This window comes from Lonchura striata, chromosome 2, assembly GCF_046129695.1.
Source record: "Lonchura striata isolate bLonStr1 chromosome 2, bLonStr1.mat, whole genome shotgun sequence".
NCBI lineage: Eukaryota > Metazoa > Chordata > Aves > Passeriformes > Estrildidae > Lonchura > Lonchura striata.
This window is the reverse complement of record NC_134604.1, coordinates 61,231,272-61,246,146: the sequence shown is the minus strand read 5'-3', so window position 1 is coordinate 61,246,146 and position 14,875 is coordinate 61,231,272. Positions and strand designations below refer to the sequence as shown.

At 37.6% G+C, this 14,875-nt stretch overlaps 1 protein-coding gene across 4 annotated transcripts in view; it reads left to right on the top strand.

The window, feature by feature from the left end:
* ZC3H13 (zinc finger CCCH-type containing 13) overlaps positions 1-14,538 on the top strand; it is a 45,445-nt gene extending 30,907 nt beyond the window's left edge. For 3 of the 4 annotated variants that reach the window (XM_077781397.1, XM_021528454.3, XM_021528453.3), the window contains 8 exons: positions 2,593-3,136; positions 3,807-3,910; positions 4,382-5,398; positions 6,370-6,873; positions 9,835-9,990; positions 10,601-10,801; positions 13,308-13,471; positions 14,045-14,538. In XM_077781397.1, the coding sequence (XP_077637523.1) occupies positions 2,593-3,136; positions 3,807-3,910; positions 4,382-5,398; positions 6,370-6,873; positions 9,835-9,990; positions 10,601-10,801; positions 13,308-13,471; positions 14,045-14,215 (2,861 nt within the window). In that variant the 3' untranslated portion in view covers positions 14,216-14,538. The remainder of the gene's footprint in view (positions 1-2,592; positions 3,137-3,806; positions 3,911-4,381; positions 5,399-6,369; positions 6,874-9,834; positions 9,991-10,600; positions 10,802-13,307; positions 13,472-14,044) is intronic. The other variant, XM_021528455.3, reaches the window with a different exon arrangement.
* The last annotated feature ends 337 nt before the right edge of the window (positions 14,539-14,875 follow it).

The window sequence follows — 14,875 nt, the reverse complement described above, 5'->3', positions numbered from 1 at the left end:
CTACTTGCTACTAAAGTAAATGGCAGTTTAAATTTATGCTTAATTCAAATATTTATTGTCTGGGGAGTTTAATAGTGGTGAGTGCTTTGCTATTGTCAATAATTATTAACTAAGCATTGATACAGATACCAATGATAATGAAAACTGTATGCAAGACTTATTTTGACATAATATGCAAGATGTCAGACTTCTGTACCAGAAAGTTCACTGTGTTGGCTTGAAGGAGCTTAATACCAGCTTACACTCTGGAATATATTTGTATTGCTCACCAATTAAGAGAATAGGCGAAGTCAGGGAAATGAAAATAGTGTGAAAATTAAAAGTGGAGCTGTGAAGACTAAACATGAAATTACAGTGGGTTATTTTCTGTCTTTTGATTTACAGGTGACAGATACATTCTAGCTGCTGTGTAATTTCAGTTTTTCAAAGAGCTATTTTGTATGCCACTTCAAAAGATACTTTTTAGTCTATTGAAACAGATCTGTTGTTGCTTGTTCTTGTGAAAGGCTCTGCTTCAGATTGTCTCTCATCTTCAAGGCAGGATTTCAACAGACCTAAACTACAGGCTTCCTTTTTCATGTCAGCTGAAAAATCCTGAAGATTCTTCAGACGTATCCTGGGGATTGGCTTTTGCAATCTGGCTTTCATCTCTTTCACCTTCCCAGCTCAAATAAATCTTACAGATATATATCATATAATTCTGTGCCCTTCATATCTTAGCAAGTTCTTAATTTATTAAGAAAAACAGCAAACATCCACTGCCAAAAAAAACAAAACAAAACCCCAAACCAACAGAAAAACCTTGGAAATAAAAGCATGTAATCACAACAAAAGAAATTTCTAGGAGGGAAGTTGCTTTGAATGGGTTGTGTTTCCCTTTGGGGGGAAAAATATAGAGTGTAAATTCAAAACTTGTTGTCTTTTTCTTTAAAAACTTAGATCACTTTTTGTAATAGTAAGTCCTCAGCGTTACAACTCAAGAAAGTTTCCTTAATTAGATTGCAGTTTTAATATCTGTCATTGTGAGAAAAATTGAGGTAAATTTTGATTCTCTGATATGCAAGGAGTATGATTTTAAAATGCAAGCTTGCAAATTTGAGCTGTCTTTATTCAACTAAGGGAAATATGCAAGTGTTCCAAACAACCACTGGAACAGTACTTCAAAAAATGAAGTCACATAAGAAGCGCTGACTATCTGCATTTAATTCTGTCATGAACTTGCAGTGTTTGATTCACGTAAGACTTTGATGTGGATGTTTTGTCACCAAAACTGACATAACAAATAGGAGTTACAGAACTTCTTTATAAAAATCTAATACTTGGTATGCAGAGTAAATCATATTACAGTGTTGTAGGCCACATTAAAAGAATGTGAAACCTGTTCATGGAACTGATTGCATGGATTGATGGTTTACCTTTTTAAAAAGGCAGAAATGTCACTCAGCTTTACTTTTAATTTTATGTGGTAACAGGAGAGCACTAAATCATTGTTAATTCACTCAGGGATGAAAATTGATTAAACTGATGGAAATGCATGTTTTATTGATTTATTTCTGTCCAAACTCTGCCTGCTCATGCCTAGTGGACATTGTCTCAATTTACAGCGAAGTGCACTCAGCCTCAGAGTAATGGACCAAGAAATACCAATCTCTGTTCATGCCATTTTTCCCCTCTTTTGTGTAGTGTTTTTATATATATGTTGTAGGAAAATTGTTCTATTGATTTGTTGTGCCTCAAATACTACTAATGTGAGCATAGAAATTGCTATGAAGTAGTTGAAACTTAGAGAAATACTGAAAAATATCCAAAATACAATGAAGAATACGTAGATAAGTCTGTGGAGAGTAAATACAATTAGACAAATAAGATTTCACCATCCTTCTGGATCAGTCATTTTCTACATGTTTAGTTTTCCCTCTGACTCTAATCCACTGTCTGAATAGCAGAAACTCAGATTGTAAACTGTGAAATTCTGCAGTGAACACAAATGAAAACTTCTGGCAGCTCTGCTTCCCCTAGCTCATCTGTGTCTCTCCCTGTCTTCTAGGTTCTGTTGTGTGTTTCTGTGCAGGGATCTGTTCCGTGATGAGACAAGCCAGTATTCCTAATTTTGCAGAAACTTTTACTCGATGTTATAAATAACTTGAGTCCTTGTAAAGCACTTGACTCTTAATAGATTTTGGAAGTAAAATCTTTAACATTTCTTATGCATGCCATTCCCAGCTTTTTAAGATCTTATACCAGATTTGGAATCATTGGGTAATACAATAGTAATAGTTATATTATGAGGCATACATTTGTCTTTTGAAGCCATTCAGAAAAATTTGGTAGAAAATTTAAAATTTTTTGGCAACTTCCGGTTAAGTAAGCAAAGCCTACTTCCTAAATGTTGAAAAAGTCTTTAGAAATTAGTTCTGCTTTTTGTCTTCCTTCCTCCCCAAAGGGAATATTCAAGTTTCTGCAGGAAGTTGCTTTCCATTTAATGCAAATCAAGATCTAGATTGTCAAGACTAAGGCTCTTTTTTAATTAGTGCAGTGGAAGCAATGTATATCTGTTTAGCACTTGGTAATCAAACCTACTTCTGATTGCAGATCCGAGAGCAAGCTCACCAGTACGGCACCAAGGACGGAGTGATGATCTCGAGCGGGATGAGAGGAGAGAGGAGCGAAGGGTGGATCGGTCTGATGACAGGAGAGATGAAAGGGCCCGGGAGAGAGAGCGGGAAAGGGAGAGGGACCGAGAGAGAGAAAGAGAAAGAGACCGGGAAAGAGAGAGGGAAAAAGAAAGAGAGTTGGAACGAGATCGTGCTCGGGAACGGGAGAGGGACAGAGAGCGGGACAAAGACAGGGACCGTGAACGGGACCGAGACAGAGACCATGACAGGGAAAGGGAACGAGAGAGGGAGAGGGAGAAAGAACGGGAGCGAGAGCGGGAGGAACGAGAAAGGGAGCGAGAACGAGAGAGAGATCGAGAGCGGGAGCGTGAAAGGGAGAGAGGTCGAGACAGAGACAAAGAAAGAGACCGCCAGAGAGACTGGGATGACAAAGAAAAAGGAAGGGAAGATCGCAGGGATAAGAGAGAAGATATTCGAGAAGAAAGAGGCTCAAGAGATGTCCATGAGGAAAGAAAATCCAAGTGAGTGCATCTAAATGTTACTTTAGTCAAAGAAAAAGGCAGTAATTTACTGTTGAATTTGCTAAGTTAGTAGGCAGGGGAGTATCTTAAGGAGGAAGACATCTTGTTTATTCATAGGCTTGGTCTGGAGCTGTCTCCCTTGCATCTGTGTGGCACGTGCTGGTCGCCCCCGAGTCGGTACTATGCTGGTGAAGTTATTCCAGTGTTTTTTTAGTGCTGCATCATGGAACTATTTGTGAGCTAAAAGTTGAGTCAGACAATGTAATTTTCCCTTTTATGCTTGCATTGTCTTGCCTTTAATAATGCAGTCACTAATGGAAACATAGTAGAAAACTGTGGTACATTATGAAGTCTGAAATTCAAATAGCAGCTATCTAGGTCAGGGTTTGTCACTTTATTAATTAAATTTCTTTGGAACTTGCATTACCCTTTGCACTACCAAATTTCCAACACCAGAAGGCTACCAGTGAAGGCATGAAAAATATCCCCAGTGTTGTGTTGTGCTTCTTTTAAGTGCACAGCTGTTACTTGGAATGGCAACTTAGAAAACTACAGAACTTCACGACATCGTTAAATGTCTTCTGTATGAGATGCTTAGACCTCAGGAATTGTATTGATGATAAACTCAAAGCATCCTAAAGAAATTTGGTGGTGCATGTTCCTTTTGCAGGAAGCGTCACAGAAATGAAAGCAGTCCAAGTCCCCGTCAGTCACCCAAACGTCGCCGTGATCATTCTCCTGATAGTGATGCTTACAACAGTGGAGATGATAAAAGTAAGTGGGAGTGGGCCCTCTCTGCAGCTGGACCCAGGTTATCCTCTGTCTGTGGAAAATAACTTGCAATTTAAACAGAAAAAACACGGGGAAAGTTTTATAAGTGTTTTCCATATTTTTACAAGCACTGCAAGTTTTCTTCATCTTTATTTGTCATTTATCTTCATTTTGTCACTATGTGCTATGTCTTCCAGGTGATAGTGACTTCCACATCTTCTGTGTAAGATGCATGTTTACCAAATTGGAAATTGTCTTTTGCTGCTGCAGCAATAGAAAAACCTGAGAAATCAAACTGAAGTAATGGATTATGTGTTTTAATGGACACTTTTTTTGGCATGGAGAAGACAGCAAATGCTCACATGCTCTTCCTACACAATAAAGGCTGTGAAAAAACATTCTTCTTAGAACAGGATGTTCTTTTTCTCATTTCCCTTTCATTTAGAAAAAAATCTTCTTTTTCTCATTCTGCAGATGAAAAGCACAGACTCCTGAGCCAGGTTGTGCGGCCGCAGGAATCCCGGTCACTCAGCCCTTCTCATGTCACAGAGGAGCGGCAGAGCCGCTGGAAAGAAGAAGAGCGGAAATCAGACAGAAAGGAAAGTTCCCGGCGCTATGAAGAACCAGAGTTTAAAGAGAGGGTTTCTTCAGCTGATAAGCAAAGAGAGCAGCCAGATGCTTCAGAAGGTTCCCGGTCCAGGGTTCAGGAAAATCTTGGACACCATCCTTCTGAAGAAAGAGATGCTTCTGATAGAATGCATGATGACAACAAGAAGAAGTCTAAGATACAGAAAAAGGCCACGAAGAAGAAGAAAGATGATGACAGTGGGGTGGAAAGGTATGCTAATGAACCAGCAACTGAGGAAAGCCAGGTATTTTCCCCTAAGAAAGGTCAAAAAAGGAAAAATGTGGAGAAAAAGCGTAAGAGATCCAAGGGTGATTCTGAAGTTTCTGACGAAGAAATTGTTCCACATCATAAAAAGAAAAAAGGCCCAAGAACCCCTCCTGTAACTAAAGAAGAATTGGTTGAAGCACCAACTGAGAAAGCAGTGGCAGAAGTCCCTACAAAAAGAGAAGATACAACATTTAGTGACTGGTCAGATGAAGATGTTCCTGAACGTGGTGACATTGTTGTTCCAGAAAGAACCACCGAGGATTCCCACAGAAAAAGTCACAGGACGAGGGTAGAAAAGGTGGAAGCCCCTCATGTTACAATAGAGGATGGACCACACCGTAAGCCTGTGGACCAGAAGCGCAGCAGCAGCCTCGGTAGCAATCGGAGCCATGCCTCCAGCAGGCTTAGATCCCCCTCCAATGAGTCAGCACATCGCAGTGGAGATGATCAGACTGCACGGAAAAGGATCCTGCACAGTAACTCTAGGGACAGGGATAGGGACAGGGACAGGGAGAAGAAAAGCTTAGAAATCACTGAAAGGAAGTCCCGAATTGATCAGTTGAAACGAGGGGAACCCAGTCGCAGCACATCTTCAGGTAATAAGATGCATTTTAGTGAGACTGACCTATCATTCTGTGTACAAGTCCCAGATTGTTCTTCATGGCTCTAATTAGTGACGGGAGAGGAAGGTGCTGTCTGCATTTCATTGTAAAACTAGAATGAATTAAGATTTCTGCAAGTGTTAACATATTTGAAAAGCTGATTCTCAGTGGGCAGGATTACCATTTTGTTTACACCAAAACATTCAGTTGGATTTGGTTCATGATGTCAGGGGAGTAATTTGTAGGACAGAAAAACCTCATGGAGAAAATAATTGTGCTAACAGAACATTGAGGTAGTTTTATTATCTAAATAATGTTCTTAAATTTGTTATTAGTGTTACTTTTGGTATGGAAATTCCTGTAATGATGCAAAATGAGGTAAATTTTTATGGTTCCTGTTAGGCATACTTTTAATGTATATGGAAATCATTGCAAAATCAAAATAGTCATATTTTTTAATATGTGTAGTTGCTGTGAAAAAAACAATTGGTAAAATATTTTAAAACTGAAACAGCATCCATTCAAAAAACCTTCTTCCAAAAGCATTTTGTCTCTCTGTTCTCTTCATGATTACGTTCTTGAAATTTTTCTGAATTCATCATTTGTTAACTAAGGCATCCTAGCTTTAGAAGGCATGTTATAAAAATTTTGAATTTTGAGGTGATTCTTTTTTCTTTTCTGTTTCCCCCCATGCCTGAATTCCTGAGTTAAGATTGCATACCTTTAGTTGGTTTCTCTCATAGTAGAAAGCAGCCACTAAAATGCTTTTTTGGAAGTGGGAAGAGTTACCATGTGTTTATAAGTAAGGTTAAATCTTCTAAGGCATGTGAAAGCATCATTAATTTGAAGATTATGCTTTTTAGAGGCATATTTTCCTACCCACATCTTTAAAATGCTTTGGTCTAGTAAAATGGTATTATATTTATGTGTCATAGTCATGCTTATACATATAATCTTTTATGCAGATCGTCAAGATTCAAGAAGCCACAGTTCAAGAAGAAGCTCCCCCGAGTCAGATCGTCAGGTCCATTCCAGATCTGGTTCCTTTGATAGCAGGGAAAGGCTTCAGGAGCGAGATCGACATGAACATGATCGAGAACGAGAGAGAGACAGGAGAGAGGGGAGACAGAGGGACTGGGACCGAGATGCGGACAAAGACTGGCCAAGGAGCCGGGAGCGAGAGAGACTCAGGGAGCGAGAGAGGGATAGGGAGAAAAGACGGGAGTTGGAGAGAGAGAGAGACCGACAGCTGCCTGATCCTGCTGAAAGAGAGAGAACTCTTGACAGCTCTTCTCAAAAGGAATCAACAAAGCACAGTGAAACAAAACTGGACAGAGATCACGAAAAGGAGTTTGATGGTGTTTGCCGGGACTCAGCGGCTTCTGAGAAGGAGAAAACGGACAAAGATTTAGGATCTTTACAAGGCTTTGAAGATGGAAATGAGGCTGAAAAGGTAGAGAGTCTAGAAGGTGAGCTATTCTGGCAAAGAAACTGGGCTAACAAGTACTTCATTCTTTCTCTTAGCATAATGCTAAATAGAATAATTTTCTGCTGAAAGGCTTATTTGCTTCAGCTTCTCTGCTGTGGAAGCAGACAGTGAGAGAAATCTGATGAGTATCTTTCTTATTCTTAATTATGTTGGTGCCATTTCTTAATTTCCAGAGAAGTCTTGGGGCAAAGAGGCATAGATTATCTGACATAATTTCACCAAAATGCAATGTTTCTGAATAAGCAGTTTACTAAAAGATAACACCAAAATTTAATTGCCTTGTTACATAATTTTAAGATCTATTTCTTATTTTGGGGGTGACAGGTAATGAGTGAAAAAAAGGGAATGTGGACTTGGAACTGGTTTTGGTTTTTTTTTTTCTGCCAGACCTCAGTTATCATAGAACTGTTTGTCTGATTAGTAGGTGAGGCATATGTATGGCTTGGCACAATAGTCCAAAAATAGTTTTCCTGAGGTAATCTTATAGATCTTTTCAGATCTAACCTTATCTGAGGTGATCTCAGTAATACTGGCCCTAATGATACTTGGGTAAGTGTGCTTAGAAAGAGGCAAACACTGACAAACTTCTAACAGTTTGTCACATGGATTAGAAGCTTGAGCTTTGCAAGAATAGGGAGTTGGGAAGTATTTTTACATGAAGAACATAAAAGAAAAGGTCTAAATCCAGAGTAACTGACGTATGTTATGGTTACTCTCATTGTGTTTGCCATTCTTTGTAAGAATTACCTGTAGTGTTCATTGTTAATTTGAGCAGTTAAATCAAATGCTGTCTCAAGAGGGTTGTGAGAAATATTTAGTACTTAGGTCTCCTACCTGATTACTCACAAAGTGGTCTTTAGAATTGAGAGATCCTGTTGGGAAAGTTTCATTTAAGGAGATTATTTGTGGAGTGGAAGCACTTGACAAAAATAGTATTTGAAATGAGCCTGGAGAAGTCTGCTTTTGCTAAAAGAGACAGAATTAACTATTTAGAAACTAGAGGAAAAGCATAAATCTGAGAGTGCCATGTAACTTGAGAAAAGAGGTAATGAAAGGCCATTCTTGGGTACGTGACCCGTTTCCAGGAGGGCACCTGTAACCATATAGGTTGTGTGTGTTAAATGTGTTCTTAGGTTTAGCCTTTCAGCATCCTTCTTTAGATGTGTATTCTTTTGTCTGTTTTTCAGAGGTTGTGTTCTAAATTCTCTACGGTTTTTCATCTCTAGGGTATTATGGTATATTTAGGATTTCTTAATTTTTTTAGGAAAATCTACTTTGTAAAATATTAGATGGCATTCCATTTTATTAAAGCCTATTCTATATAGCATGGTTATGATTTTCTAAGGTTTAGTGTACTTCATTTTCTTCATTACTTTGTAACTCCTCTTTACATTGCTCAATTCAGCTGATGAGTGTGTTGAGTTTTTAATGCAGATTTAATATAAAAGTACGCTTCCACATAAGACTGGTAAAAGATAGTTTGTAAATTACAAACTTTTACTTGAAGTTCAAAATATAAAATAATTTCTTAAAAGTATATACTGAGAACTATGAATTGTATTATTTTAAATTTCTTAATACAGTAAATTTTTAATGGGTCCAGGCATGTAGTATTGGTGAACTAGTGAATCTGGTACATCAGTGGGGATGCAGCAGAAGGATCTTACAGGCAGTGAATATTTAAGGTTGTAAGACACAAAATGAAATCTAGTGAATTTTGGTCACCTTATTCTCCTTTCTAAAAAGGAAAAACTTGTTAAAAAGCTAAGTAAAATTTCCAGATGTGCTGATGTTAGGGAGGTATGTGGTACTTACTGTTGTACTTACTGTTGTATATTCTCTTAACAAAATATTTCAGGATATTATTAAATTGTCTTAATGTGTTTGCTTTAGGAGTGGGCTTAAATAATGCTGAAGATGCTATATGCTTCCTCCAAAGCATTTCCAGATGGTCTGAGTAGTTTGTTTATGCCCTACTGGCTTGTCTTTTACTTGCTTTTCCCTTGCTGATTTTTAGGCTAGTGAGGTGGCTAGTTTTTCCTCCCCAACAAAGGCGACCCGAAAAAAAAAAAAAAAACTAAGAACAGGAGGAAACTTAAAGTGGAAGCAGTTTTACTCTGGCTAAGGGAGCTGGGAGGTATCAGAATAGTCATTCACAGATGAGGATCCCTGTAAATTCTGTCCAGTTTTTGGGGCAAACTCATTGTTAGTACCCATGGTGGAGAAACGTAATAAAGCCTGAGTTCAGAGCTTGAGTCTGGTCTTTCAGTCTTGGAGGTGAGAGGATGTCCCTTTTGTGAACTGCAGAATTCAGTGTTTGAATGTCTTGTGTTCACAGGTCCTAAGGAATATGTTTGACATACAGCACATGTATTTCTGTTTGCAGATAGTATGTGGATGGAAAGGAGGGTAACTAAAAGAAGTTTGGCATGGTTTTCTAAAAGCTCTTCTTGTGACTGCTACAAAGAATCTAAAATTCTGTACATAATTGTTTCATTCAGGATACCTGTTACCTTTTGTATTTTTCAGTTTTGTTACTTATTTTAGGACTTTTGGACTGAATCCTGATTTTAGATTAATGTATTAAAGCATCTGAAAGACTAAGTGGCACTGACTTAGATTTTTATAAACTATTTATTCTTATAAACTACATGTCAGATATCAGATAATCAACACATATGTTGTGAAAATGGCCTTCTCTGAGCAGTTTGACTAACAACCACACCAAAAATTGACCAGTGTATGTAAAATTCAATTTATCACATTGTGTATGGCAGGAATAACTTCACTGTTTCTCTGGATTAATACCAGTTTTTATGTTGAATATACTTGTTCCTAAAAGTTCACAGTTTAGTTTGCTTTTTGTCTTCAGACAGTGTACACCATATTTAGAAAATAAATATGATTGCTTTAAAGCTACAGTATGTGTCTGTCTCTGTAGGAGGAGAGGATGAAACAAAGACCAATGATGTGCAGTCACTGGGATCTGGTGCTGGAGAATACGAGCCTATCAGTGATGATGAACTGGATGAAATTCTGGCAGGTGATGCTGAAAAGCGTGAGGATCAACAAGAGGATGAGAAGATGCCTGGTAAAAGTATATCAACCCCCTTTTGTGATCATTTGAATATAAAGATTAGATCAGTGTGCATATAATGCTGTTGTGATATTAACAGTATTTCTGAATTAGGAGTGAAGTCTGTGAGTAGATTCTGTCTGTGTTTGAATGCTTTCCAAGTGCATTGGGAAGAATGGAATTGCCTAATTGTCCTAAATTCAGTTGGGTAATCTGGGCTCTGTGAACTAGCTTTCGGAGCATTTAATTTTAATCCATCTTAGCATATTCAGTTGTACTGTGACTTTTCTGCATGCATAAGTAATATCTCCAAACCTGCTGGCTAAGCAGGATCTGAGCAACCTTTCACAAAGGGATTGCAATAAAAATAAAGCAGAATATTAGGCATGGGTTGGGTTTTTAAAATCCATATAACTTTTTATTTCTATTTCTTTTTGTATTTCTCCCATTTTCCACCCATCCAAGTGAGTTTTGACATTCTTACAGGAAAGGTCCAAGAGGTCTGCAGAACAATGTTCATCTAATATGTATGTTGCTTTCAGGAGACAGCCGTGTGCACAGCATGTGAAATTAATCAGCTGTAGTAAGGGGTGGTGATGTGATAACTCATTCTCTGTCAATGCTTTTGCAGATCCAGTGGATGTTATAGATGTAGACTGGTCCAGTCTTATGCCGAAGCAGCCAAAAGAACCACGTGAGCCTGGGGCTGCGCTTCTAAAATTCACACCAGGTGCTGTTATGTTGAGAGTTGGCATTTCCAAGAGATTGGCAGGACCAGAGCTCTTCACCAAAATAAAAGAGACATGCCAGAGGGTCTTAGAAAAACCTAAAGGTAACTTCAGCAGGGATTAAACTGTCTTTTTTGTGGGGTGAAAAAGTCCTTATGAAATGTGCATTAATTCATTATTTTAGGTTTCAGAGACCACAGAAAGTATATAATGAGTGTTGTGTGAAAATTACAGAAATGTGATACAGCAGCATGTTAGTCAGATTACTGTTTAGATTCCAGCAATGTTGAGGAGGTCTAGACTAATAAAACAAAATTGCTTTCATCTTAGTGAAATATTCTTTTTCTGAGACTGTTCATGCTTTCCTAGCCTAAAGTGTATTAGCAGTTTCTTAAAAAGCTAAATATCTTTTCCAGTGATTTAGTAGTAGTATTTCAAGACAGAAATAAGATTTCTTATTTTCCTTCTAAGGATCCTTTCTAGAATTCATAGATAGGGGTTTTGGATCACAACGAAGGCACTAAGTTAAATATGTATGTTATACCTCTACTAAAACTGGTAAATAAAATGATTTAAATGTTTGGAATTTGGACAAAGTGTATGTCACAAGACATGCATGATAAATGGTTAGGCATCAATTGTACTAATGCTGTTTACTACAGTTCTGAGTGCTAGCAGGGTTTTTCCATGAGAAGGAATACTAATTTTTCACATCTTGGGAATCGGTTGAGCTAGTTGCAACAACTTGCATGGTAGAATGGTTCTTTTGGAACTATGAAACATTTGCTTTCTATAAGACCTCTATGCAAATTATTGCAGGATCTAAATGTTAGAAAATTGTGGTTTGTAAATAATAGTATCTGCAGAGCTCATGTTTTTTTTTTTACTCGGTAAATTCTAGTTCTTAATTTGAAACAATACCTTTTACTTTACATTATTCCTTATGCAGTTGTCTTGTTCTGAGAACCTCACAGTCTCACATAAGTGGGGGGAAATCCAAAACTTTTAGCTGTGCTAATCTCCATCAGTGTCACTGTTTGCTTGAGCCATTTAAATTGTGTAACTGTATGAATCATGAGCTCTTTTTTTTTTTGTCAAACAAAATATTGAGTCTTCCTGAGCATACAAACTGATACAGTCAAGGTATGAACTGTGTCTCTCTCCCATTAAGCTTTAATTTCGTTGTATACTTCAGCAGTTCTTACCAGGGATTCCTTGCAACAGCAACTGCACTACGGGATGACTCCACCTAGCTGTTTAAAATGATACTTGAACTAATCTCAGCAATCTTTGCATGCTTCCCTAGAAATAAAGTCCTTAGTGATAACAGGAGGCTCTCCAGCACTGCCTTTGGACTGTCTTAAGTATACTTGGGTTCAGCAGAACCTTGCTCTGGAGAGGATAGGAGATTTGAAGTGCCTCTCTTGATTTCCATTTGGTGTGCATGTGCAGTCTCTCACACATCAGAGTTCCTACATTGCCAGTAGGCTTTCAAGTGTATGCACTTCCTCTGCAGTCTGCCAGGTGAATGTTCTCTGTATAGAGATTACACAGCCACAGCACATATAGTCTAAAGAAAGGCACAAATATGGTGCTCTGAAAACTGAATTAATCTGAACTAGATGAGCTCTGTGTGTGTAACAGTGAAAAGTAGCATTTTCACTCTGGACTTCATGGTGGTATAATTTGTCTCCCAGTCTTATTCCTGAGGTAGGTATTCCCGTATTTGTTCTTGTTGAGGAACAAATCAAAATATTTCTAGTAATACTATTAAATGCAGAAAGTAGGGAAATGATACCTTGTTTCAGGGTGTGCTTTTTAAATTATTTTTTCTTTGGAAATAAAAATCTGTAGCATGTGATGTGATGGTATTGAGATTTTTAGCTGACTTGCCCTCTATTGTATGCAATTGTTCCTCTAAGAATATGGACATGCTTACTTGCCAGATATGCTCAGCAAGCATCTGGCAGCTTAGACTCTGCAAGCTGTCCATGTTACCTTTGAAGTGGCCTTTTTGTGTCTTGTCACTTATTTCCATTTGTTGATTGTCCATTGAGGTTGTCTTTGACCTCAATGTAGTTCTCTTTAACCTGCCCTTCATTTCATGTAACTTTATTGTTTCTTTTCACCTTGTTTAAAAACTACTGAATTTCATCCACATTCTGAGTGGTTTAAAAAACAGCCATACAACAACAGTGTTGACACTAGCACAGTTACCTGATGTTTTGCAAAGAAGTGAAACTTGGGCTACTTTATGATTAATGCAAGTGGTAAGCAAACACCTTTCTTCTGTCACACGTCTGATCATAAATCATACCCTGTCTTCTGTCCAAAGCTGTCATTTGATTTTTAGGCTTCCCAGTGATTGCTGTCTCAATATTGCTTTCCAGTGCTGAAACTAAATACAAGAGTATCCATCCTTCCCTTTCAATGGTGAAGGTTTTATTCATGTTATTTTATAAACTGAAATACTCTTTTTTTCCAAACTTTGATATTGTTTAGAAGGCAGAAATACAAGTAGTAAAACATTAATAAAATTCATATGACTGTATGGTGCTGTTCAAAAATACCATGTATATATTCATCTCTGCAAATCTTAATTCTTTCTAGATGCAGAAGACCTTTTTGAACATGAACTGGGAGCACTGAACATGGCTGCACTTCGGCGAAAAGAAGAGAGAGCAGGTCTTCTCAGCAATCTGGGTCCTTGCTGCAAAGCGCTGTGCTTCCGCAGGGATTCTGCAATTCGTAAGCAGCTCATGAAGAATGAAAAGGCAAGTGGTCTGTTTACAGTGCTGGGTCAGAGTGTGGGAGCACAGATGGCCCTAAGCAGAGCTTTTCTCTGGGAGATAATTTTTGTGTTTGTTGTTCTGAAGCAGATCTGGTCCTTTAAATAAACTGACTTTTATTTAGAGAGGTTGTAGGGTATTTATTTTTTATGTAAAATGAGAGATTAATTTAAATTTGAGACTAGAGCTAGTTGCTGTTTCTTACCATTTAATATTTAAATTCTGGAGATACATTTTCTATATTTAGAGAATAATAAAAATAATTAGGTAATATATTATTTCAAAGGTAACTGTTGAATAACTTTCTTGCTTAAGATTCCATGTGCTTTTATAAGAATTGTAAGAAGCCAATAAAATTAAAATTTCTGCAGTGGGTTTTATGATTTTGTATGCTTAGTAGAAAAATCATTAATTCTCCAAGTCTTTTCTAGTGGTATGATTAGTATGATTAAACCTGTAATTGCTGAGAGTACTTGAGGTTAATTTCCTAGCTTGCATGTTAAAAGACATTGTTTTCAGTTCTTCATTTTTTTAAAATTACATTTCCAATTTCAACAGGGTGCAACAAAACAAACTTACACAAATTCTGCAGCAATGGACAGCGACTTGTTACGGTTGAGTCTACGGTTATTCAAACGAAAGACTGTGTGCCAAGTTCCTGGGCAGGAAAAGACAGAGGACAGCAAAATTCCACAGCCAGCTCTCCAGCAGGAAGTGTGTGTGACTTGAGGAAATGACTGCAGTGGCACTTCCTTGAGTTTGAGTTGATTTCTCACTACCAGTGTTGGTGTTGCTGTTTAGAACTGGTGGTTGTAAAGCGGCTCTAGAAGATGAAAGGAAATAATCCATTTGTACACAGTTAAGAGTATTGGTTTTAGATGTGAATAGGAGTGAAAAATTAAGACTTCTGTGTGGAGGTCTCTGCAACTTTTGTAATATTGAACCTTACACTGTAACATAAACCTGTTTTATGGTGCATCAAGTGTAATAATGTGAAGATGTCTGGATTTAGTAGTTTATAACATCAAATTATATTAAACTGAGGAAAACTGTTGGTGTATCTTTTTCCTTACTATGAATGGGTATTTCCACCACCACCTTGGTCCCTCAGTACACTTCTGAAATTTTTAAATAGCTGAGTCTGTTTGCCTTTTTTCCAAATCCCTTTCTTATCATAGTGGCCTCTGGTGTGGAGTTGGATCAAACTCTAGCTCTTTTCCATCTTTAACATAGGTTTCCTTTATTGTAAAGGACATTTCCTTTAATTTTTTATGGACACAAAAACCTAGTCCAATCAGTTATGGCTCCCTTTTTTGTTGATTAGAGAGAAAGTTAAAAACAAACAAACAAAAAAGACCACTTAAAGAAATTATTGATGACCAGTTTTAG